The 26,933-nt window shown below is 46.6% G+C and overlaps 1 protein-coding gene across 2 annotated transcripts in view; it reads left to right on the top strand.

Annotated features, from left to right (window-relative positions):
• Positions 1–26,933, top strand: part of PSME4 (proteasome activator subunit 4) — a 2,155,241-nt gene that overhangs the window by 382,803 nt on the left and 1,745,505 nt on the right. For both annotated transcript variants that reach the window (XM_086927646.1, XM_086927645.1), the window contains one exon: positions 12,199–12,464. In XM_086927646.1, the coding sequence (XP_086783772.1) occupies positions 12,199–12,464 (266 nt within the window). The remainder of the gene's footprint in view (positions 1–12,198; positions 12,465–26,933) is intronic.

Raw genomic sequence — 26,933 nt, 5'->3', positions numbered from 1 at the left:
GAGCGCCCTCTGTGGTCTCGGTCCCTACACATTGCGTATGGCCAAAAAGAACACCAAACATCAGCAGGCATGTATCCTTAAGCATGATGGAGTGGGCAGCTGCGACACTGCTTCCCAGTGACGGAGCCTAACCACCCCCCGGACATTACGATCTAGAGACAGTTTAGTTTGGACTTGTTGTCTCGAGCAATAGGCCCTATTAGTTGGGAATGTATCCCGCAGTTTATGTTTAAGTTCCCCCCTTTTAAACAACTTTCCGAGAATCTGCATGGGAGCGGGCGGCCTGATGAATGCAGAGTGTGGGGAGGGTGTTTGTATTACCGGCAGGGGCCCCTAGGGCAGGTTTATTCACGGCAGAAGACCCTCATCTGTAAGCACTAACAGACATGCCCACGGGTCCCTCTAATACCGACATTAAAATCATCACATTGAATGTTCGGGGTATGCATACAGCGAGCTAGAGATATGCAGTGTACGCCTATATCAAGAGACAGCAGGCACACATAGCCGTTCTGCAGGAGACGCTTCTGACGGGGATGGAGGTGGAACGCCTGCGTAGGAGATGGAGGGGTGTTATCTGCGCCACCGCGTACTCCGAGTTTGCCAGAGGGGCCTTAATTTGGGTTAGGCCGGGAACCCCCTTCCAGGAACAGACACGAGTGGTAGATAAGGAGGGGCGCTATGCAGTGATAGTAGGTCTACTGGACGGACAATCGGTGCTGATAGGGAGCATTCACGCCCCCAATGTGGAACAGGCCGCATTCTGGGATCGACTCACGGGAACACTATCCCAACACATGTACGCTCCATGGATACTTGGCGACGATTACAATTGCATACTAGATACCACGCTTGGCAGGTCACACCATCCGCCAGCGCATTCACCAGCACACAGGCAAACACGTGGGTAAAGCACTGGGCACTGGCAGATGTCTGGAGAACTAGAAACCCCACTACCAAGTTATATTCCTTTCACTCCATTCCTCAATAGATTTCTATGCTCTATAGGCATACTCCCCAAAGTACGACATTCGGATTATTTGGGGAGGGTTCTCTCGGACCATGATGCTCACTCGATCACTCTTAGATGGAGACCACCTCACCCCCCCCATCCCCACCTAGAGACTACCGCAAGAATGCCTCACAGATCAGGTGTTTAAACAGGAACATGGGGACCACATCCAGGAACATTGCACATTAAACGCGGGGACAGCAACATCAGGGCTAGTCGAATGGGACGCCTATAAGATCGTGGCGAGGGGACATTGCATACAGCAAATAGTTGGGGTGCGTAGAACACTAGAGAAGGCGCTACAGGGGGCTGAGCACACCTTAGCGGATCTACTGAAAAAAGAGGACAAGGGCGAAGCCACCGTAGAACAGTTAGCCAGGGCAAAGACAAGCTATGCTGCAACACTAAGTGATCTTCACAAATATAACTTCATGGTATATAATGCCAGGGTGCACCGGGAGGACAATAGAGGAGGAACCCTCTTGGCATGGCTCGCCAAACAAAACCCAGAGACACAACCCATCACAGAGATACGAGACCAGACGGCACACTCAGTCGCAGTCAGATATCCTACATGTCTTTCACACCTACTACTCCCAACATTTATCAAGCCCCGAGACCAAGTGACACTCATACACCCGCTGACTTTCTACAATCAATAACATTACCCCAGGTCCCGCCTGCAGAAAGGAAAACGTTAGAGGAGAGAATTAAAACAACAGATGTCACTCACGCAATCAGGGCGCTAGCTGGCAAAAAAACCCCGGGAATGGACTGCTTTCCACTCGAATATTACAGTACATTCTCAGCTCACTTACTTCCCCATATGGTCACCATGTATAATGCGGCATTAGATAGGGGTGAACTACCGGCATCCCTCAGGAAATCGGTCATAGTTACATTTATAAAACCCCATAGAGACCCAACGCTTCCCTCTTCGTATAGGCCAATTATCCTGCTCACCGCCGATTGTAAGATGCTAGGCAAAATACTGACTGACAGATTCACCCAGATCCTGATACCACTGGTCCACCCGGATCAATGTGACTTCGTCCCACGACGAAACACGTCCCAAAACCTACACAGGATATTCCATATTCAAGACAGAGCAGGGACTCGGTTTCCCAAAGCGGCGTGTCCCATATTATCTCTAAAAAGCTTTCTATACACTCCTATGGCCCTATTTATTCGAGGTCCTTTGTCAGCTCAAAATCGGCCCAATACTAACAGCATAAACCAAGCTCCTTTACACACGCCTTACCTCTAGAGTCAGACTGGGCAAATACATCTCCCCAGAGTTCGCAATAGAGAGAGGCACCAGACAAGGCTGCCCGTTGTCCCCTCTTCTATTCGCCCTAGCGGTAGAGCCCCTGGCGATGAGGCAGGAGGGTGAGAACTGTGGAATTCCTCTGGTGGACACGGTACACTGTGTGTCCCTGTACGCAGATGACCTATTAATATATGTCCGCGATGTCACCCAAGATTTGACTCCAATATGGAAGACGCTGGAAGCATTCGCAGAAGCGTCGGGCCTCAAAGTGAACTGGGGGAAATCCACAATATACCCATTGAGCCGGCACCTAGCCCCATTCGAAATACGTATTGGACCTCAGTCGCTAGCATGGAACGCCGAAGCACCCAGATATCTGGGGGTTCAACTGTATCACACCCTCGAAGATCTATTTGAGGGGAATCATCGTCGGGCATTAGCAGTAATCCGATCGGCAGTGGGGTTCTGGAAAACTCTGCCTCTAGCTCCAATAGACCGGGTAGCGCTGGCAAAAATGATCATGGTCCCACGACTGCTGTATCATTTCACAAACCTCCGGGTTATACCACCTCGTTTCTTTTTTAAGGAGCTGAACTGCCTGCTCGCTGAGTTAATTTGGGGAGGAAGCCGGCACAGAGTAGCACTATCCACACTATACTTACCCACAGCGGACGGCGGGTTAGGGGCACCCTCATTTGAGGCATATTTCCTGGCGGCACAGCTACAATGGTTGTCTTACTGGACAGCGGTTCGCCACACCGGGGAAACCACTTCCACGGATGGCCACATACCAATACCAGCACTCCATAGACTGCTGCTACCAGGCACTAGACCAATACGCACCTACCCGCTACAAGTATCTATCGCCCGTACATGCATGATGAGAATACATCGCATGTCGAGAAATAGGCCTCCATACTCCCCCCCCCCCCCCCCCCCACCCCCCTTTTGCCACTGGTGGGCTTCCCCAATAATATTACACTGCAAACACCCTTCGGACATGGACGGACTTAGCAGTCACCGAGATAAAGTCCTTTTATGAGGAGGGCCAGCTCAAGACGTTTGCCCAGATGACCGAGCAATACGATATCCCACCCGGCCAATTCTGAATGTATAGACATCTGATAGACAGCAGTCGCCACTACTGGAACCCACACGAAGGGGAACCACAGACACACCCAGTGATTCACACCATCCTACATATGGGAGTGGGACGTCATCTCGTCACCTGGCTCTACAAAGCTGTGCGAGAACTGATCCTTCCCTCTCTGCAGCCCTTACAGCAAAAATGAGAAACGGACATAGGGAGGGAGGTCAATGATACAGAATGGAAAGTGGCCCTCGAATACCCCCAAAAAGTCTCTAGGAACGCGTGGTTTCGCAACATACAATTCAACATACTCCACAAAGCCTACCTCCACACAGTCTGTCGGTTCTTCCCAGACACACACTTTGCATGCCCCAGATGCTAATCCCGCGGCAGATTTTAAACACATGTTCTAGAATTGCCCTAACATTCACAATTATTGGGAGTACATTCACAGGACACTTAGCACAATGACAGGCATCACAACTACATCCACATGGGAAGCTTGCGCACTCGGGATCTTCCGCAGGCGGAAGACCGAAAAAGTACAGTGCCGATTCGTGTCCCTCGGCAACCTGCTCGCAAACCAAGGGATAGCATGCACTGTAGAGCCCCGGCCGGCCCTCCACAAGCAGCCAGGGTGGGAGCCCTAAAAAAGTGGGGGAAGGCGGAAGAGGAGATACTCAGGGAAGAAGAGCTTAAGGGAACATGAAAACATCCTATCTCCCTGGAATGGGCGCAAATGCTACACACGTTTACGCACAAGACAAATCCGCCAGAGACTCTAGAGGACACACAACCCGGGATGGTTCAGTCCCCCCAGGCTCAACGTACAGACACAGACACACCACACGGCATCCAGTCGCCCCAGAGTTAACCACAGATATCGATTGCCTATGACATGCCCTTCTGAACACTGCTAGGTGGACCTAAGATTTATACAGCCCCTACCATCACCTCATGCATGCACACCCGCACCTCCGCACACTGCTAAAGGTATGATATCATGGATATATTAGTTCCCGTAGACACCGGGAAACAGAGCCCCCACCCCTCCCTTTTCTCCCCCAGTTAAACCCAATAGTTAATTGTTTGCAAGACTGGGTTGGCAGGCTGTTACACCAACCGTTGATGAGGAACATACATCCACAATGATAGGCAGGCTAAAATCAGGCATCACACACTACAGGGACGAATTAATTTCTACCCATGAGTGGCAAGCCATATCCGCAGAGCCGATAATCTCATTAGTGTGATAAGACCGACATGCAGACTCCCCAAACGACAATCCACCACCACAGGGTTATTTAGGTCTTCCCTAGTAAACCTCTCTAATATGCGCAAACATATCCTAACTAGCTAAGGCAAACCGAAATGTTTCGATTTTTGTTGAAGTATACTTACATGCTGCAAATTCATATGTCATTGTTTATTTTTTTTATGTACTGATGTATTGAGTCTCAGAACCACCAAAATTGTAAAAACCCAATGAAAAAATTCAAACAAAAAAAGATGGTGGAAAGTATCAGTGCAATGATAGGAATTCTAGAAATGAACAGTCCCATTTACAGGCAATGGTGTTTTAAACACAGATCGCTTAAAATAGGGAGCCAGTGCAGACTATTCCAATTCTCAGAAATAGGTAACTGGAGGGGAGGCCTATGTTGAACTGGCATACAAATTCTCAATCATTTCAGGAGATCAACTACTGCAGACAGGTAAAATACAGTGTAATAGCCTAGTCCAGATGTGAGAGCATTAAAAATAAATCAGTTTTCCTGTAGTAATAGGTCATCTGCGTACAGGGACACACAGTGTACCGTGTCCACCAGAGGAATTCCACAGTTCTCACCCTCCTGCCTCATCGCCAGGGGCTCTACCGCTAGGGCGAATAGAAGAGGGGACAACGGGCAGCCTTGTCTGGTGCCTCTCTCTATTGCGAACTCTGGGGAGATGTATTTGCCCAGTCTGACTCTAGAGGTAAGGCGTGTGTAAAGGAGCTTGGTTTATGCTGTTAGTATTGGGCCGATTTTTAGCTGACAAAGGACCTCGAATAAATAGGGCCATAGGAGTGTATAGAAAGCTTTTTAGAGATAATATGAGACACGCCGCTTTGGGAAACCGAGTCCCTGCTCTGTCTTGAATATGGAATATCCTGTGTAGGGAATGATCTTCCAGAGCAGCTTGATTTGAAATCTTTACTAAAAGGATATGGTCTGATAAAATTATAAACCAAGTGTTTTAGTGGAAGTGGTGAGAAGAGATCCTAACACATACAGCTCTTCTTATCACTTACTTTCCAGCTGGCTCTTTCCCCTGTTTTTGTTTTAATATTTGATTTTTTTGTTTTGTAGTTTACTAATGAAAAATAAGCCGATGCCCTTTGCTGCTTGGCACTGGAAAAGTCGAAGAGCTAGTGAATCTATATGAACATCATTACAGAATATTGCCGCTTCCTTGAAAATGTTTTAATTTCAGAGCTGTGTCACCCTTCCTTTTGAGTGATGTAACATATTTTTCCATTCAAGAGTTGTGATCAGAAACCTATATGTTTGCTTTATTGGACATGAGCATTATTTTTTTCAAAGTGATTAGTGAATTAAAATAGTTGACTCAACTAAACTACTACCTCTCTGTTCAGGTCTTCTCTTTACAGCATTTTACTTAAACATTTCTTTCCTCTGAAACTAACTTCAAAATGTCTGTTGTCTTTCAAAGAAACAAAAAATCAAGCTTTCTTATTATAATGCATTCAAAACCATAACATATCTTTAAATGTGTGCCTTCTTACCACAAAGGGAATATATGCAATGATCTTTATTGTTTCCTCCTAAATGCAGCAATCAAATCAAGGTGGCATCAGGGCTAGGGGAACAAAGCCCTAGAGCTTTGCTGCTCCCCCAATATCACAGCAAAAGTGATTTCACTGAAACCCTCTCACTTGTCCAGCCAACAAAAATCTTTCAGTCTTTCAGGGTTAGGTGTTCATTTAATTCCAAACTAGTGCCAGGTATCATCTTCTACAAGGAGCAACCACCTAACAGCATAGTCAGTTGAGGTTTGAAAAATACCTGGCTTTTCACTTTTTATCCTAAGCATCACAGTTCCTTTTGGGAAGCTAGAAATCTGTTGTGTGTGATCCTAAAAATATTAGAGTAACACACAAAACAAGAACTGGCTGTGTTCAATGTATTGGCAACAGTAGAAGCTGTGGATAACCATCACTGCCAGTACAGAACACTGTCATTCAGTCGGATTGTTACACCCAGGCTTTTCACTTAAATGCTCCCACCAATTGTATCATTTTCGATGATTACCATTCAAGTAGCGTTACGGGAGAGAGCACAGTCCAGCCCTGGAGTTCTCAAAGTCCTACCCCAAATCCTCCTTGATGGAAGCAAGGAGGGTTTAGTAAGGTAAGATAATGCTGGACATTAGATTAGACTTCCTGCCCAGTTAGGCAGCCAGAGTGGTGGCTCCTCCATTCCATCAATCAATTTTGACACACGGTTCCTGAGGAGAAAGTTTTTTCTCACCTTGTACATTGCTGAGAGAACTTTGACATTCTGGCAGATACTCTGAAATCCTCTACCAAAGTTCAGTGCAGGCAAATATGTCTGAGATTGTGCCATTTCACTCGAACCATCAACATCATCTTGCTCTCTGGCTGAATTAATTAAATATTTTTCTCATGTTATCTACTGTGCAGATTGACTTCTGCAAGACTTAACTGGTTGTCTTTGAGGCCTACCATAACAGAAATAGAGTCAATGCTCAGTGAGGCCCTCAAAAGGCCTCGTTCTGATCAACTTCTGGTTGCATATTCCGATCTTTTGAATATAACCCAGGCATCATACTGGAGCCAGGAGATTTTTTAGCAGTACCTCGGCACCCAGTTCCACTCCGATAAGATCTTACAGAGCCTATATAGGTGTCTCCCCTGCATGCTGACATTGGTACCTTTCTTTCTGCACCACCAGATGCAGATCCAAAACTTCTTGTCTCTCTGAGACTTACCCCGAATTTTAGTTTTCCCCCCAAAATTTCTCAAGTGTCCCATGGACGACACCCTCTAAAACAACAGGTTTCAAGCCCTGTTGGGAGTGTCACAAACAAATGTGTGTGGCAAATCCCCATCAGGTGTGTGTGGTTCTTGGGGTTGAGCCATGAATCCAAGGCCTGCGGAGACGGCACCCCTATGAACCCGAAGGCCATTGAGGAACGTGAGACCAAAGCTACGTCGCCAAGCACCAGAAAACTCATCCTCGGGATCGTTTCAAGTTGAGCTCTGCGTCCAAGATTCGTTCTTTGTCTTGCTTCCGGAGTCAACGGAGCTGCTTCAGAGGTTGGATTTTATCATACTCCAAGACTTTAGAGAAGGATAAAAAACATAAGATGTCCCTCACACCACTCACATCTGCCTGATCAGGCTCGGGAAGGTGACATCCTTCTTGATCTTTCTTCTGAAGTCGGCCGACTTTGGAGCTGTTTCTGCAGCTGGTTCTGTTTCCACCTGAGTTTCCGGGGCCTTCAGCAATGCCACGCCAAAATGAGTATTTCTGCGCCGCCATGCTCTTTCTCTTTGGATTCTTGCAGACTCCTTCTGACGCTCTTTTGGGCCCCAAGAGGATGACTGGTCTTCCACCTGTGTTACAGCTGCACAGCACTATCAATACAACTATTGGTACTGAGACATGCAAGAGCTAGGTGCCTTGATACTTCCCCAGAGAGGGCACTGCCATCCCCCTCCTGTCATCTTTGTGGTTCACCATCAATGTGCTGAAGTCACACCTGACTCCTTCTCAGACGCTCCCCTTTATTTGAGTCATTTGGGACGCGGTTTAGTTTCGTGCCTGTCCCATGGGAAAGAGATTCCAGGACATTCAGCCTATGATCTGATCTTTCTGCCTTTGTCTTGGATTTCAGTGAGGTCAGCTTTATATCATGCTGGTCGGGCACACCAGGTGGCATATGATGGCTCAGCATCAGAATCTGAAGTCCCAGTGGGCCCAGCAGCAATGGGACCTCTCTGATCATATTTAGATTTCAGAGGAAACGCCACAAGAACTGCAGAGGAGGTTGCCGGACCGCAATTGAGTCAGCTTCTTTCCCCACCCAGAGTTGACAGTGGTGTCCGGTGCATAGCTTCTGGGTTGGGGCGGCTCCCTGGTAGAGGTGGAGATCAGAGGCTTCTACAGTCTGGCCGAGTCCTGGCTCCACACCTACCTTCTGGAGCCATGCAATTGGTATTGAAAGCCTCACTTCAATCCATCAAATGGAGTCTGGTACATGTGCATACTGACAACCCCACCATGATGAGGTATTACAATTGGGCCAGAAGGCCTTGTGGCTCTGGAAATGGCTACACCACCAAGAAATGTTCCTGTTGGTGAATCACCTAACATGATTCTTGAATATAAGGGTGGAGGACCTCGGCCATCGACACCTTGCTGCGGCGCACAAATGGCAGTTACACTTAGAGGTGGCGTATGGTCTCTTCCGTGAATGGAGAGAACCGCGACTCGGTGTATTCGCCAACATCGAGATTGTGCAATGTCAGCACTTCTGTCGGTTGAAGTTTCCAAGGTGTCTCTTGCTCACACATGTGTTCTGTGTCAAGTAGAACTCTTGTACGCCTTTCGCCAAAGCCACTCCTGACAGAGTTCTCAAGAAGGTCAGGACCTACTGTGCCAAAGTTATCCTAGTCTTTCTGGACTGGTCATGGGGAGTACGGTATCCAGAGCTCCTGGTCTTGAGCATATGTCCTTGAACAGGCTGCCCCTCTGGAGGGACCTGCTGTTGTTGCAACAGGGAAGGGTTTTGCACCTAGACCATCGCAATGTCCATCTTCATGCATGGAGAATGAGTGGCGACAGTTGAACACCTTTGACCTTCCTCTGGAGTTGGCTGTTGTCATCTTGGCAGCCAGGCATCCCTCTACAAACAGACTTCTCTGTTTAAGTCACTAATTGTGATGCTATTTTTTAAAGGGCTACAACACATGTCCCCCCTTTTCCCTGTATAATGCCACAGTGGGACCATAAATTACAAACTGACTTATCGGATCTGCACTCTGTTTAGTCACTTCACAGCTGTCCTGTACAGCTCCTTACTATCAAGACTGTCCCCCTCTTCGCCATCACCTTGGCACAGCATGTGAGTGAGCTTCATGTTCCTTGTGCTAATCCATAATACACCTCATCCTTCACAGACCAGCTGGTTCTGTGGCCTCGGGCTTCCTTTCTGATAAAGGTTGTGACATTGTTCCATGTCGGTCAAACCATCACTCTTCTGGTCTTCTATGCTCCACCTCAACCCTCTGAGGAGAGCCATCATCGCTTGGATCCGGAGAAATCTCTGTTTTTACATGGAACATCCCAAAGACCACCAAGTGGATAATCAGCTATTTGTGATTTTCACTGAAGCTAATAAAGGCAAGGCAGTGCAGACGACAACCATCTCCTACTAGATGGTGCTCTGCATAAAGATCTGCTACTCGTTTGCAGAAAAGCAGCCCTTAGAAGTGCTGCGTTCTCATTCCAACATGGTTTAAGCTGCTACAACTGCATTGATACGTGGAGTCCCTGTCGTAGATATCTGACAGGCAGCTATGTGGGTGTCCCTCCAGATCTTCATGAACCACTAGTCATGGTCCCCGGGAGGGGCTTTTGTCAACTTGGTCCTACAGAACTTTCCCTTTTGAGTCCGCTCAGTGACCCACCTCTAAATAGGTACTGTTTTGGTATCTATTCAAAAGGTGAAGAATCTGCAGATAGAAGTCTGTATCAGAGGAACAAGTTACTTGCCTTCGATAATGCTGTTTACGGTTCGAACTCATCTAGCTGCAGATTTCTCTCCATCCCATCCTCGCTGTTTTTGTGATTGGACTAACATATAAATAGGATCACAAGTTTAGGAATCTGCACACTCTTTTTGATCAGTATCACTCTTGAGTTCTGCGTCTGGAGGCACGGATAGCCTTGAAAGCAACTGACTGCGCACATAGTGGGTGCCTAAATAGGCTCCGCACGTCATTTCCGGAGTGGAAAAGCATCAGTACAGAGCTGCATAACGCCATCTATCGAGGCACTGCTGAATACTTTTACTGGAACCAGTTAGACACCTGGAGAATATTCAAAAGGTGAGAAATCTGCACCTAGATAGTTTATACCAGAAAGAGCGTAACCAAAGGAGAGCAAATTGTTTAATAGGTCTGTTGCAAATATTTCCTCCATTCAGATGCCCCACTGCCTCTAGGCAAATGCATACATTTTTTGTAGCATTTTGTCTTAAGCAACTAAAAATTTGTTTCATGGAGTACTTCTTTCTTGATGGCCATAGCATTATCATTGTACATAAGTGAACCTGATGCCCCTTGCATTTTAAAACCATCATGTTAATCCACTGGGACGCGGTGAACTTAAGGGGGGTACTGCATGCAGATTTCTGAACTGCTTTAGAAGACTTTTTCAGCCATGCCACTCACCTATAAAGTTGAAAATGAGAAAGAGCCTGCAAACAAAGAGTAATAGTCCCTCGTATCCACATTGGGGATAAAATAACTCATTTATCTTACTCGGAGGGGGTGAATTTCTTCCACTTCTTAGATTCTGTATGCTAGGGCTTCCACCTCTTACAAGGGCCTAAATTAATTTCATGGGCATTTATGAAAGTTGTATATTTACCTGTAATTCATGTTGCTCTGCTGCTCAGATTTCACTTGGGTTCTTAGCAGCTGTTGGCACAGATAGTGGTCCTAACTGAAAACTGAATTATCCGGCTCACTATGGAGTTACTGCTTCACAAACTGAATCCAGCAATTCATGAATTAGACAGCTTTAGTGCAGTCAAGTTCTAAGGTGTCATATGAATCTATTTAAGCTCTTCAATAATTCCTTCAATATTTAACACATACTAAGGTCAGCATTGATCATTTTATCTAAAAGCTGTGTTCTTTTCCTCTGGTACTCTGACCCACTATTTCTGTCCTCTTAAATCATTTCATATGTGTGTATGGAAGGTTATTGCTCTCTCAGATAAGGTACTAAAGTGAGCATTAACAGAGAGTTCTAGTAGGGTAACCCCATAAATGCAGACTGCAGTGAATTGTTTGACAGTTTAAACCAATCTCTAAAACCCGAACATGCCCCTTCGGGCAGCAATCTGTTCTGAGCCCTGCAACATGAGTGCATGAATACTCATCACACACACAGTTGACCTCTACTTGTAAAAGCTTTGGTGACTTCTTTCTGAAAAAGCTGAATCATATCTGAGTACTCCGCAAACTGCGATCTGTTCCAAACCAAACTCAGTCTCTGCTCCTATCCAGATGTCCAAAGATAGAAAGCAATAATCTAGAAGCTCCAAATGAAACCTTACTCGGTCCATGTTTAGCAGTAAGCTTCTTTGTCCTGGCACAGTGAAACCGTGAGTCCGCTCCTAAAATTCATTTGATTAGTTGCTTTCAGTGAATATATCTAGATTTCTTTGAAAGACTAGTTGCTTTTAGTTTCACCAGTTATCATTTTTTTATACGTTTAGACAGGAGGTAGGTAACCATTATGAGAAAAAAGGACCGTCCTTCTGATATACAGCATGTGCAGTCAGGTCAAAAAGTAGTTTCTATTGTTAATTGATGATGTATGTTTTGATTGGCTTTACTTTAAGTAGATAACTTTTACTTTTGGGGCAGCCAAATATCTACAAAGACGTAGCAAAATTGTGTTTTTCCCAATACTTGTATTTATTTATTAGAAGGAGCACAAATTGTTGTCATTTGTTAAAATAGCTTACTAAAACTCGTGTTTATTTTTTTTTGTTTGATAACAGACCAAACTGATGAAACTGCTGCAAAGGTTGCCATGTAGTGTAGTCAGACGGTTGCATCGAGAACGTTACAAAAAGGTGAGCTGGCTGTCACCAGTTCCTGATAGCCATAAACTCACTGATCAAGATGTGACTGACTTTGTGAAGAGCATTATTCAACCTGTACTTTTGGCAATGTTCAGTAAAATTGGAAGCTTGGAGGCCGCCCAGGCATTGCAAAATCTTGCACTGATGCGCCCTGAACTGGTAATCCCACCAGTACTAGAAAAGTAAGTGTTGCTATGTTAAATGTGCTTAAACAAATGCTATTCACTAAAAAGATACTTTTTGCACTGGTGTGACCATGCCAAGAATGTGATAATTAATTACTTTTCTCATGTATGTTCAAACTCGGTGTTGATAATCCTGTAAAGAATTGAGTAATATACGAGAAACCTCACTGCTCCATATTGTAGGGGAAATGTCTTCAGAAAGGCTGTTGAGAGTTAAAGGCCTAACCATTTTGTTGATTTCAAATCTTATATTCTCCTGACTCCTCCCTCAACTATTTCTCTGCTTACTCTTTCATTAGTGTCTCTGGTAAAATGTACGGCTGCAGAGGAACTGGATGGAAAAATATGACACAAAATAATCTAGACATTCACATGATTAAAACATCATTTTAACAGGGTGGATTACACTCCCTCCAGATCCTCACAGTGTACATGAAATTGTTTCCACGCCTGATACCTCTGTGTGATCTAATAAAGGCACAGCTGTGGTCATTTACCTTGAAGCACATATTTGATCAGCTTTGTGTTATTTAGAACAGTAGGTGAACAGCTGTAACTGGTGCTGCACATGGTACTTTGGATATTTTAAGGTAGTAGGTAGTAATAAGCTTTATTTCGATATAAAAACATATCATAAAAGCAGAACATCATAGCATAAAAACAATTTAACAGTAATCAAAACAAAGCAACTTACAATTCATTTTTTTAAAAAAACATCTCATCGTTTACACGAGAAAAGCATTAAATAGATAAAAATAGAAGGGAACACTTTATTGGATCGTCAGTTGTTTCGCAGTTCTTATGCGCCAAGCCCAACCTAGGAATTTTGCCAAACAAATGGCAAAAAAGGGTCTAGCATCTGAAAGCAGTATTCTTATAGCTTCCAAATGTGAGCGAGTTCCCAGGCTCCTACAAAGAGGCTTCAACCACCTCCGTCTAGGGGCCACATAGGCTCTACACTCAAACAGCAAGTGGGCAACAGATTCAACTTTTAGCTCACAGAATGGGCAATAGGGTACAGTTTGCAGGGGTGGTTTCCAGGTAGAGGTAAACTGGCATAAAGGTAATACCCCGACCCTAAATTTAAAATACAATGCTCTGTCGTGTGAACTATGGATCAGATCCAAATATGGTTCCCTATAGGGGATGTCTTTAACCATCAAGAAATTGGCAACAGATTTGGGATGATTTGTTTTGCCTACTCTCTCATTGTCCACCCATGACCAATAGGCCTTCTTCAGTACTTGTTTTGGAGGTGCTGTTTTATTTTCCCACGCAGCTCCTAGACCCAGCTTGTACAGAAGCCTCTTGACCTCCCTAAGCCAGGTGACCTTATGCCAACCTGGTAGGGCCAATAAATCTTTTAGGGCATCTGCATAGCTGTGGAGTTCGGGGACATTCCAAATTCTGGACCATAGTAAAAGAGGGCGTAGTTTAGCTTGCTCACAGATTGGGCGGGTACCTGCGTCAAGCAAAAGGGGGATTGTGGGAGTGCTATGGGGTAGCCTCATCAGATCTTTATGAAATTTATTTTCTAAGTGGGCCAAAGTGTCCACTCTCTGAGTGCCCCAAAGTTCTGCGCCATACAGTGCTGCACTCACAACCCTTCCCCTGTAAATATCAAGAAGTGCCCCAATAGGTTTTATGGAGGAAGCACGCTGTTCTTTGAGCAAAGCACCAACAACCCTCTTATGGGTTAGAAACACTTTTTGGTGATGTGCCTTCCAACTCATACTATCACTAAGACGTATGCCCAGATAGTCAAATTCTTTGACTCTTTCTAATGTGACAGAGTCTAGAGCGGGGGGTTTAACAGATTTCTTGGGGGGGTTGAGGACAAGAAATTTGGTCTTACCGATGTTTATGGCCAGTCCCTTGGTGTCACAGAAGGCCTTGAAACTGGAGAGTAATGACTGTATACCCGCAGGTGATTTCGAAATCAGAAGGGTGTCGTCCGCAAACAGGAGTGTCGGGATTTTCCTTCCAGCCAGGGATGGTGCATCTGCAGGATGTTGGAGGAGGTGCTCCACCACTCCGTTGACGTAAAGAGAGAACAGAGTGGGGGCAAGCACACACCCCTGGCGGACGCCCCTGTCTACTGGGATACACGGTGTTTTTTCTCCCTGGGCACCCAATCTGATTTGGGCAAAATTACTGTCATGAAATTTTATGAGCAAGGCCAGCAAGTAGGGAGGTAGACCTAACCCATCGAGGACCTTCCACAATAATGCTCGTGGGACCAGGTCGAAGGCTGTTCTTAAGTCTATAAAGACTAGGTATAAACTGCCCCCTCCTAGCACCACTACTTTCCAATAAAGCATTAAAAGGCGGAATGTCTGCTCGACGGTGCCTGTCCCCGTTCTAAAACCCGCTTGAAAATCAGACAGAATCTGATTTTCATCCACCCACTGCAGAATCCTGCCCAATACCACTTTCCCCGCTACCTTTTGCGTCGAATCCAGCAAACTGATGGGGCGATAATTAGCTGGGTCTTCCCTGCAGCCTTTCTTAAAAATGGGGACGACTTCAGCGCCCCTCCATGAGTCAGGGAAAGACCCCCCCGACATAACCTCATTAAGAAGCGCAGCAATTAAATCTGCTCCAGAATAGGGGATTATTCTTTATCAAATCGCCCGGGATCCCATCAGGGCCTGCTGCTTTATTAGGAACAATACACCTAATTGCCTTCTCTACTTCCAAGCTAGTGAATAAGCCATCATTCGGTGGAAAATCTGTGGGGCTGGACAGTGGGACCAGATCTGATTGTGGTGGCCCTGTAGGAGCCGAATACAGTTTCGAAAAATGGGCAAACCAAGCATCGCCAGGGATATTGCAAGTCAATTGTTGGTCAATGGGCTTTTCTCTAGATCTTAGCAAGTCCCAGAACCCCTTGGCATCTTTCCTTGTGCTCGCCTCCGTTAATTCTCGCCAAAAGTTGAAATCGTATGCCTGCTTGGCCTCAGTCACAGATTTTCTATAAAGTTTCCTTGCAGACCTGATGTTGGCTTGATCTTTTTTTTTCACTGCAGCAACAAGATCACCCTTAGCAGTTCGACATTTAGATGTAAACCACTTTTCTCTTGCTCTTGGAGCTCCTTTTGAAGCGGTTCTGGAGCTGGATTTGGGAATGATGAACAGCCCACTTAGTGCCGTTATAGTCTCTGTAAATAGTGATAAGACCATCTTACTAGTGGGATTTGTGGTGTCAAGCCGAGGTTCTACCTCTGATATAATGATTCCGGCTTGTGTCATCCTTGCCTCATCTGCTGAGACTCTAACCCATTTCAGACGCCTGCCACAGTTTGAGGGAAGAATCTTATGTGAAGCTTTCCATGTGTGATCAAGAGTGTCTTGATTCCCAGTTTGCCAAGGGACAGAGATAGTTAAGGAAAGAGGGTTGTGGTCGCTATCACAGGTCTCTATAACCTCCATGTCGTGATGGTATGGCCAGAGGTTATAGTTGAGCATGATAAAGTCAATTCTGGATGAGTGACCCGTCCTATTGTATGTATGGGCACCCATGGAATCCGATTTGGAACGACCATTCGTTGGTCTCAGGTTATGCTCCATACAAAGAGCTTTTATATCGATCGCGCTTTGTGTCCATTTAGGAATCGGTTCAAGGTTCAAGATAGGGATACCCCTCCTGTTGTCCTCATCATAGGTATCCAGAATGTCTTCTTTAGCTAAAGGCTCAAAACAGCAATTAAAATCGCCTGCTAGAAGGACAAGGGAATCAGCGTCACAGGCAGCCAAGTTGTTGCTTAAGCCTATTGGATTTAAAGATGATGCTCCACTCCTGGTGCCCCTTAGGTAGAGATTGAATAGTTCTAAATTCCTTCCCCCTTTGTAGTGTAGTGATATCCATTGAAGGTCAGATGATTGAGTGGTCCTTTGGGATACACTAAGACCTAATGCTATGCTGATCCATATAAGAAGACCGCCGGACGGGCGTCCTTTAGATCCTTGGTGATGGACAGCCGGGACAAAGAAGGTCGAAAAACCCACTCTATGTCTTGGTTCCTGGCACTAGGTTTCCTGTAGGAGACAAATGTCATAAGGTGTCAGGAAGGCATTCCATTCCGGGATATCAAAGTTGCGTGCAAGACCTGCCACATTCCAGCTTAGGATCTTCAGAAAAGGTTCACCAGATGTAAAGTTTTTAGGTGAATGGATAAGTAAGGGAGGGTTTGTCACAGCCGGTGTAGATGGTCTTGGAAGAATCTCAGTCTGGAGGAAAACTGAGGTTGCGGCTCTATCAAGCGGGTTAATCTCCACTAGTTCACTTTGGACAGGAGGAGGGGGGATCAAGCAGGGTAGATCTGTCCTCATTTCCACTCTATTGCGGTCTAGAGTAATCGTTTTAGTCGGCCCCATGTCACGGGGCAAGCTGTTCAAAAGCCCGCTTTGGCTAGTTAGAAGGCCATGAGTTAGATTTCCAACGTTGTCTACAGCCTGAAGTGTTGTTGCTTTTTCCAGTTGTGGGCAGACGGGGAACATAGAGAGTCAATCAACCTCCTCTAGGCCACCAAATCTGTTGTAGGTTGAGAGGCCATTCCAATGTAGGAGAGTATTCTTTTGCCTCATAGGATGGGTATTCCATGGGTGATGCTGTACCAATGACCAGTTATCAGCTTGAGTGTGGACTTGCCGTGGAGGGTAAAAGTAGGATAGCGGCCTTGGTATGACTGAGGATTCTTCGCTGGTTGGCCAGGAACAGATATGGTGTGCCGTGTGTGGGTCCTCAAAAGTCACAACTACACAGTCCCCTGGCTTAGATTTCTTTGTTGGACCCACCCAGGGTGTTCTGCGGACCATCAGTACTCGACTTCTTCTACCATTGGGAATCGGCCTGTTAACGTTGAGCCAATGCATAATCTTATTTTTCAATGACCAGTGATTTTCGTATTGGTCAATGTCGATCACAGGGACGCCTGTCAACACAACCACATAGTCATTGGCCTCTGGGGGAAGATCTATGTAGCCCCCTCTAAAATTATCTTTTGGACGAGGGCCCTGGGTTTCAACAGGATGAGGTCTAGGAGGTACTCCCGGATTTGGGTTTGCTATTTGAAGCTTGGAGTTCCGTATGGGAACCTGGGGTTTGGAGGCCTGAGGTTTAGCAGTAGTGGAAACTTGGTCCACGGCCACAGTCCTCGGTTTAGGGACAGGCCTTGCAGCAACTGGAGCTGGAAGCGGGTGCTGCTCAGCTTGCAAGACAGGAGCTGATGGTAGTGGGTCAGTTGGGGGCAGGCCCTGATTTTCAAGACTTCTCAGGCCGAGAGTGGCCAGAGCAATAATGCTCTTCTCCATCTCGAGCAGATTGTTTTCTATCCTCGACAATCTTAAGTCAAGGGGTGAGAGAAGTTTTTTTAATGTTTCCCAAACTTGATCTATAAATTCCATATCATTCCTACCCAGGTCCTGTGCCTGTGTGCCCTCATCTTCTAGGGTGGTGGTAGGGGGTGTAACTAGACCCTCTCCCTTGCTTTGGCGTGGTGGCTGTATGCTCGACAAACACTCCGGTAAAACATTACGTGCCGGGGCGTTAGTCAGTGTCAGATGGTGAGAGACTGCAACTTTTGCCTTCTTCCGAGAATAGGCTGAGCGTGAGTGGCGTTTTCTTTTAGGTTGTATACCGCTAACGCAAGAAGTAATTGGGAATGCTTGGGGAGGTGGGTTAAGGGTAGAACTCTGGGCATAAGAAGGTGCAGGGCAATTTGTCCCTTCTACAATAGGTGATTGCTCCAAGGGCGGGGTGGGGGTAGGAAGGATCGGGGACTGGTGTACATCGACCTGAGTGATGAGACTGTTAGGGCGAACAGGAGGCTCTGGAGTAACAGAAGAGGCTATATGGCCTAAGGATGATTTTTTTGAGAGTGCAATTACTTGGGACAACCTTCGTGCAGCTACTAGTTCTAGGGATACCCGGGTTTGAAGTTTAGATATTTCTTCATCTATGGCTATGTTTGTGCGGGTAATGAAGTCGTCCATAGGGCCACAGATTTGTGAACCACCTTTGGAGGCCTTGCTGCGTGTCACCCTAGTGCTCATAGTGCTTAAGATGGAAAGAGGGTCGTCACTCAACTTACAAGATAAGGTGTAACAGTTTAAGCTTGCCTATATCAGCACGATAATACAATAAGCAGGTTGGAGGCGATAAGGGGGGTGGGCCAGGGCCGTCCGCTGCCGTCCTCAAACGGCCTCAAACGGCCCGCTCTTAGCCCGGTCTTTGCTCCGGGCTGCGGAATGGTCCCAATTATACCGGCGTTCAGGGAGGTGGGCCGGCCGCCAGGGAGAGCGGACCGGAAGTTGTAGACGGTCTAGCAGGGACTCCTGGATAATGGAGTCCCTGACGCTCGCAGCCCTGCAGCCCTCAGCCAAAGATGGATAGAGCTTCCCCCGTAGAGTCCTGAGCAGATGCCCCTCACTTCCTCCGGCGATGCGGCACCCGCGGAGCGGGTGCGGCGAGGTCCGGCGTCGGCTTTCACAGAGTCCGGTGAGCGCGTCCTGGCAATGCGCTTTCCGCAAGGTTTACGAGTGTCCCACTGGTGGAGTTCCAGGTGGGGGTTTAAAGAGCCCTCAGGTGGGCGGTGGGCCGGCTGCCAGGGAGAGCGGACCGGAAGTTGTAGACGGTCTAGCAGGGACTCCTGGATAATGGAGTCCCTGACGCTCGCAGCCCTGCAGCCCTCAGCCAAAGATGGATAGAGCTTCCCCCGTAGAGTCCTGAGCAGATGCCCCTCACTTCCTCCGGCGATGCGGCACCCGCGGAGCGGGTGCGGCGAGGTCCGGCGTCGGCTTTCACAGAGTCCGGTGAGCGCGTCCTGGCAATGCCCTTTCCGCAAGGTTTACGAGTGTCCCACTGGTGGAGTTGCAGGTGGGGGTTTAAATAGCCCTCAGGTGGGCGGTGGGCCGGCCGCCAGGGAGAGCGGACCGGAAGTTGTAGACGGTCTAGCAGGGACTCCTGGATAATGGAGTCCCTGACGCTCGCAGCCCTGCAGCCCTCAGCCAAAGATGGATAGAGCTTCCCCCGTAGAGTCCTGAGCAGATGCCCCTCACTTCCTCCGGCGATGCGGCACCCGCGGAGCGGCGAGGTCCGGCGTCGGCTTTCACAGAGTCCGGTGAGCGCGTCCTGGCAATGCGCTTTCCGCAAGGTTTACGAGTGTACTTTGGATATTACCCAGTCTTTCTCCTTACTAGAATTAGCACATGCATCCCAAATCCTACAAAGGCAAGTGAATTTGAGGCATTTTCTAGCATATGTGGTGCTGTTCATATGACCATATTGAGGTTAGACATCAGTCATCAAATGACCAGCAGCTGTAGTCCGACCAGACATAGTTCCTTATTCCTACATCAGAATTAGGCAAGCTATACTTCATTACATGGTGGTCAATTTAAGAGGAACATAGCCATTTCTCTGCATTCAACAGGTAACACCACTGTTTACACTAAGTCCTCCAGGTGAAACTCTTTTTTATTAAGATCAACTACTGTAAGGGGAAAAAGGCAATATGTATGTTTCAAGTTCTCCAGGCAGACAAGTTGTGATGAGAAAAGCAAAAGATACTTAGCTGAGAAGTGAGGATGAAGCTTGATGTAAGGAGGTTACAAAGACCGTAAGATTAGATATAATTAGTTAGTCACTAATTCATACAATTTTGTGTTAATCTTCTTGGTGCAGAAATGTATTGGGCCTAGAAATATACTAGCCTCTTGCACACATTTGCAAATTAAGTAATTTGATGTCAGGCACCAAAAATGAAGGTTCTCCAGTTAGAAGCATGGATAAAGTTTGCAATTAGAAAGGCACTATGAGTGATAACTTAAGGAAAGAAATTGCTGTCTTCATAGTTGGTGAAATGCTGCATAGTGAGTGCACAGAGAGATGCTAAGTCATTTACATAAGGGCCAGGCCTGCAGTAATAAGACTACATGATGTGGAGAACACCTCAAACTTTGTCCTCACAGTTTAGGCTCTTCAAAAAATCATGGATTCCGAAAGAGCCAATATTGATATCTTAGATGAGAGTTACGTTTGTAGCATCGTCTTTCTATTGGGTCTACATGAACAGTCTGAAACATAGGCCCCTGTACGGCTACTTCAAGTTTGCATGTCGTTGATCTTTCATAGATGCTCATCCTTTAATCATTAATGAAAACTGCAGTGTTAAACATAGCTTGGAAAGCATTAAACAGGTTCACGTTATTAGCCTATTCGCATAATTTTTAAAAGATTCATGTTAGCTAGTTGTGAAGAACTTAGTGCAGTAAATGACTCTATATGTGCTCTAGTGTGGGGAGTCTGTCGAGTTAACACAGTGCTAGCAGTATCTTTTGGTTAGTAATGATTCTGCAGTATTGTGCTAAATATAATTTTTGTACTGCAAAATATGCTGGTTTGTGTTATTCCTTGGTGGGGGTACTAGATAGAAATGAGCTAGACAATAATACGATTACATTTGACCCCAAGGCATTCTCAGTGGTTGACGCTTTTCGTCTATTTTTGTTGTCATGGGGCAAGAAAAAGAGTAATTGACTTAGAAAGGCATAAAACAGACTAGCGTTTACAAATATCACTGCAAGCCAAAATGGAGAAAAAACAAATGCCTCAAACTAAAATGTGCCATGTTCATAGTCTTTGAATACCATAGCCTAGCCTGATGCATATTTTGAGGATATTGTACGTTTCCGAAGTAGATAATGTGGTCCCGGCGCCACCGAAGTCACACGGGCCACACCTGCCCCATTGTCATCCCTGATGACTCTGAGTCGGAATGGCGTCAGTCAATGCCAGTTCCGGCACTGACATGTCCCAGTTGCGCTAGGTCGTTGGCTGATGCTTTTGAGGAGTAGACAGGCATAGGGTAAGAATGGGAGGGTTCACTGGCCCCATTAGAACACCAGTTGTACTCCCTTGGTGAGTATTTGGACTGGTATGCGAACCTAGGAGAGGCCAGTGGATTGGACACCTCAAGATACTGGTTTCCCTTCTCCACCTACTGTGGCTATGGAGGAGAGAGCCTCTTATGTAATGTTGGTGAAGAGGGCAGTGGAGGTCTTTGACCTTGATCTTCCCTCCGTGGGGGTTAAGCCCACTCTTGACCGAAGTGCTTCAGCCTTGAGCTTCCTCATCTATACTCCTATTGTCCTTTTATAAAGCATTGACTGATGTCCTTCTAGAAACTTGGTCCAAGCCTACACAGGGGCTCCTGTGAACAGTAAAATTACCTGCTGCCATCGTCCAACTCCAGGTGATCCTAGTTTCCGCTGCCAACATCCCACCCCTGAGAGCCTGGTAGTCCAAGCCTTGACTTCCCATGGTGCATTCCCTGCCGCTCCACCAGACGGAGTCCAAGAGGCTGGACATACTTGGGAAGAAGATGTTTTCTTCTGAAAGCCTAGCATTACGATCAGTGAGCAAAGTATGCCTTTTGGGCCATTACTCCCATACTCCATGGGAAATGACTGAGCAAGTGCTGCCACCGGTCCCGGAGGAGACTTGGGCCATCCTCTTCTAAGCAGTAAAAGACTGAAAGATGCAGCCAAGTTCACCATTAGGTGTGGTCTGGATGCGACTGACACGCTGGGCAGGGCAGTTTCACCGGCGGTAGCCGTATGGCACCACGCATGGCTTAGAACGACTGGCTTTTCAGGGGATCTCCAGATCAACCTCATGGACATGTCCTTCGATGGGGACTCGTCTCTTCAGTGAGAGCGCAGACATGGTGCTGGAGGACTTCAAGAACTCCCAGGCTACAGCCAAGTCCTTGGGCCCCTCAGTTTCACCTCACTCCCAGTCTGCCTTTCGCCCATTTCATGGCTACAGAAGGCGTGTACTACCATGCATTCCAGCCACTGTCCTGCGGAAGCTTCCCAAGTTGTGCGAGGACATGGATGTGGTGCATTCCGATCCCATGGGAATGGTAGCCAGAAGTTGTCCGCCACCAACCCCTCAGCATCTGCAGCCTCAAAGCCCTCCTAGTTTGGTTCTGCAAGACCATGGGTGACCTGTTGAAGGGAGAATCCAACATCATCTCCTCCACTGACCGCCTATAACATCAGACAAATGGGACTTGCAAATCATTGCTGGCTGGCATGGATGGCTGGCGGAGGATCATCTGATCTTGCTCCGAAAGGAAGCTACAGCTCTCCTGGCAATGGGGACTAAAGAAATTATTCTGTTATCAGAAGTAGGCAGTAGTTGTTAATCTTACAATTTTATGATACCCAAAATGAACAAAGATCTTTGTCCTATCCTAGTCCTCTGAACTGCCAATCTCTTCCTCAAAAAGGAAACATTCAAGATGCTCACGTTGGCTCAGGTTTTGTCTTCCCTAGACCTAGGAGACTGGCTGGTAGTGTTGGACTTCCAGGATATGTATTTTCACATCTCCTGCCTGCCTTGCCTCATGAATTACCTGCGATTCAAGGTAGGCCACAAGCTGTTTCAGTTCACAATGCCTCCCATTAGCTGAACCTGCGCCACCTCGGGTGTTCACCAAGGTTGATGGTGGTGGTAACAGCTCATCTGCACAGGCTAGGGGTTTCAGTTTTCCTCTACCTTGACAACTGGCTGTTGCAGGCGGCATTGCCCCAGACTGTCTTCTCCTTACTCCAGACTACGGAGGACCTCCTGCATTTCGTGGGTTTCACTATAAACGTGCCAAAGTCACACCTAACTCCTTCTCAGATGCTCCTTTTCAGCCGAGCTGTGCTGAACACATTGTAGTTTTGGGCTTATCTTTCCGAGCAGCGAGTCCAGGATATTCAGGTTAGGATAGTGATTTTTCAGCCTCTATCCTGGATTTTTATGAGAATGACTTTGCGGCCGCTGTGCATCATGGCCTCCTGCATCCTGTTGGTAAATCATGCCAGATGGCATATGCGGGATCTGCAGTGGGACCTGAAGTTCCATTGGGTGCAGTATCAGTGAAATCTCTCCAACCCGGTTCAGATCGCGGAGGGAACTGCAAAGGACCTGCAGTGGTGGTTAACGAACCTCAATTGGGTCAGAGACATACCCCTCTCCCTTCCTCAACCAGATTTCACTGTAGTGACAGATGCGTCACTGCTGAAATATGGCTGCCATCTGGGAAAGGTGGCGAGCAGAAGACTCTGGTCTCTGGCAGAATCAGGACTCTCATATCAGACTGCTGGAGCGCCAAGCGATTCGACTGGAATTGAAAGCATTTCTTCACTTGGTCAAGGGGAAGTTGGTGCAAGTGTTCTCGGACGACACTACCACCATGTGGCACTGCAACAACCAGGGCAGGGTGGCATTGTGGCATCTTTGCCAAAAGCCCCTGCGTCTCTCGACATGGCTGGAAATGCAGGGTGTAACCCTGGTGGTTCAACACCTGGCAGGTTCTCTGAATTCCAGAACAGACTGTCTCCGACGTCGATGCCAGGTCTTGTTCAGCAATGGGGAGAGCCTTTGTTAGGTCTGATCGCATCCAAAGAGAGCAGGCAATGTCAGCAGTTCTGCGTGTTGGAGTTTTCAAGATGGCTACGCTAGGCGATACTCTTCGTTGCAAGATGAGCTCAGGCCTCCTATGCGCCTTTCCGCCCATACCACTTTTTCCCAGAGTTCTCAAGAAGATCAAGAACAACCCGGCCTAAGTCATTCTTGTGGCTGTTGACTGGGCATGGAGAGTTTGATATCCTGAGATTCTGAAAATGAGCATTGAACCTCCGATCAAGCTGTCCCTTCGGGAGGATCTTCTGTCACACTGTCGTCCAAACCTGGCATCTCTACGCCTCCGTGCGTGGAGATTGAACAATGACAGTTGATAGCTTTTGACCTTTCCCCTGAAGTTTGTAAAGTTATATTTGCCGCCAGGCAGCCCTCCACCAAAACTGTGTACACCTGCTATTGTACAGAAAAGTCTGTTGACCCTCTTTCAGATATTCTACACTTTATTCTCACCCTTGCCCTGCTGGGCTTTGCTCTGGGCTCTTTCAAGGGTTATCTCTGCTCTCCCCGCGGCTGCCTGACCAATCCTCTTTTTTTAAGTCCCCTATTGTACATAGGTTTCTAAATGAGCTGGTACATAGGTTTCCACCTCCACCCTTCATTATGCCTCAGTGGGATCTGAAACTGGTTCTCACTTACCTCATGTGTGCTCCTTGTGAGGCACTACACAACTGTCCCTTCTGGCTGCTTACCATTAAGACAGCCTTTCTAGTGGCAATAACATCTGCCCGGAGGGTGAGTGAGCTGCAGGCTTTATCATCCAAGTATCCCTATCTTATGGTATTCCTGAAGAAGGTGGTGACTTGCACCCAGGCCTGTTTCCAACCTAAAGTGGTGTAACCCTGCCCACTTTTTATGCTTCTCCACATCGCTCTAAAGAGGAGGAACAACTCCACTGTCTGCACCCAAAGAGCGTTGTCATTCTTTCCTTGAGCACACAAAAGAGTTCCAGGTGGACACTAACTCTTTGTGTGCTATGTAGGAGCTAAAAAGAAGTGGGCAGTTCAGAAACTGACCATTTCGCGCTGGGTTGTTCTCTGTATCAAGATCTGCGAAGCCCTGGCTAAAAAGCAGCCTCCCCTGGGCTTAGGGGCCTATTCCACCAAAGAAAAAGCTGCAACCACGGTATTGGCTCATGGGGGTTCCAGTCCTGGACATCTGTGGGCAACAACGTGGGCATCTCTGCACACGTTTACCAAACACTATTGCCTGCACAGTCAGGTCAGCAGGAACGGGCATTTCGCCTGTTCAGCCCTGCAGGACAATTTGTCCTCAGCCCAACACCAGGATGGTATGGCTTGTGTATCTATTGAAAGGTTAGGAATCTGCAGCTAGAAGTCTCTTATCAGGTGAACAAGTTACTTAACTTCAGTAACACATTATCTGGTAGAGACACTATCTAGCTTCAGATTCCTTACAGACCCACCCATGCCCCCTGCTCTGTAGACACATTTCTAAGGCTAGAGTTCACAGCCCTAATTTGGACACACACTAGTCAGTTCACTTCATGGATCTGCGCTCAAGGCACGGAAAGTCGTGAAAAGTAACGGACGTCTGCATTACGCCTATATAGGTGACTACAACGTCCCATCCGGTGCCGACGAATCCATTTGGAACCGAATGGAGTCACCCGACCGTGTGCAGGGGTACTGCTCATGCAAAAGTTTCTGGATCCAGTCGGATGCCTGGGAAATTCAAAGGTAAGGGATCTGCAGGTAGATATAGTCTCTACCAGATAATGCATCACCTAAGATAAGTAACTTGTTCTTTAAGGTTGTTCTGAATCTAGCCACCTAACACTTTCATATCGTGAGTTATAATTGTAAGAGAAAAGGCCCTTAGCTTTAATTTCTCTGTCCTGGGATTATCTGTGGTATCAGTAAACAGTAGAATATGTGTACACACATGGGGGATCCCTAGAACACAATTTTTTATTTCTAAAAGCAATCTCACTTAGCCAAATTAATTCTGCAGGACATTTGGATGAAAACACTAACTTATTAGACCATTCCTAAAACCCCATTAAAAAGGGAAAATGTATAGCGTCCAACAGGCTGACCTCTTGCTTTTCTAATTAGGACTGCACCTTTAAAGAATTCCAAAGGCGGTTAATCTTCACATCAGCCACTGAAGGTTCCGTGAGGAAGTTCATTTTGAAGGAAATCCAAACTAAGGTCACTATTTTATCGTCTTTGCAAAGCATTTAAAAATTGAATAGGCTATTTATATACCAGAACCACATTGAGTATTGTTGGTGCCTGAGGTTTCCATCAGAGGTCCACACATCCATACAGAGCCTGCTCTTCGGCACAATTGTAGGTGTTTGTGATGTCCAGTCATGTATTTAAGTATTTAAGTCCCTTTCTTTTGCGCTCGGGTGGCAAGCCTGTTAAAAGGCGCTCCATTTAAGTGTTCAGTAAGTCAAATCACAAAAACTGGTGATTCATTGCTGTCCATATGGGGATCCCATTGTCAAATGAGTTGTTCCTATTCATCGGATGGACTTTTACATGTATACTACTACATGGAGCTTACTCTTAAGTTCTTACTTTCTCTACTCAGAGGGAAAATTTTTCTTGTTTTAGGGATCAACACTGCTGCTATGTTCTATTTAAATGATGAAGATGGAAAGCCGTCCAACTCTTCATCAGCAAGCCACTAAATTATAGGATTGTTCTCTCAAACAGTACCTTTTTCTTTCTGCTTGCATCCGATAGGATGTGAAGGCAAATATATTGAGCAGACTCCATCAACCTTCATAGGATTTAGATATCTACTGAAAAATCCTAGTGACCATCTTTATGTGCTGCAGCTTTCTGTGAGTAGAACTAGTTGTGGCACAGTACAGTTCCGTGTCTGAAAAGTTCCTCCCACCTAAGCCTATAGAAGTTGTCCAAATGTTATAACTGTCCTCCCGGACTGGTCAGGAAAGCTTCCTAATGTCTTTCTGCAGTTTACTCTTATGCAGTGGGATCTTGAAAAACAGAATG

The sequence above is a fragment of the Lissotriton vulgaris genome, chromosome 6, assembly GCF_964263255.1.
Source record: "Lissotriton vulgaris chromosome 6, aLisVul1.2, whole genome shotgun sequence".
Taxonomy (NCBI): domain Eukaryota; kingdom Metazoa; phylum Chordata; class Amphibia; order Caudata; family Salamandridae; genus Lissotriton; species Lissotriton vulgaris.
Note: the sequence above shows the minus strand (reverse complement) of the source record. Positions and strands in the feature narration are given on the sequence as shown.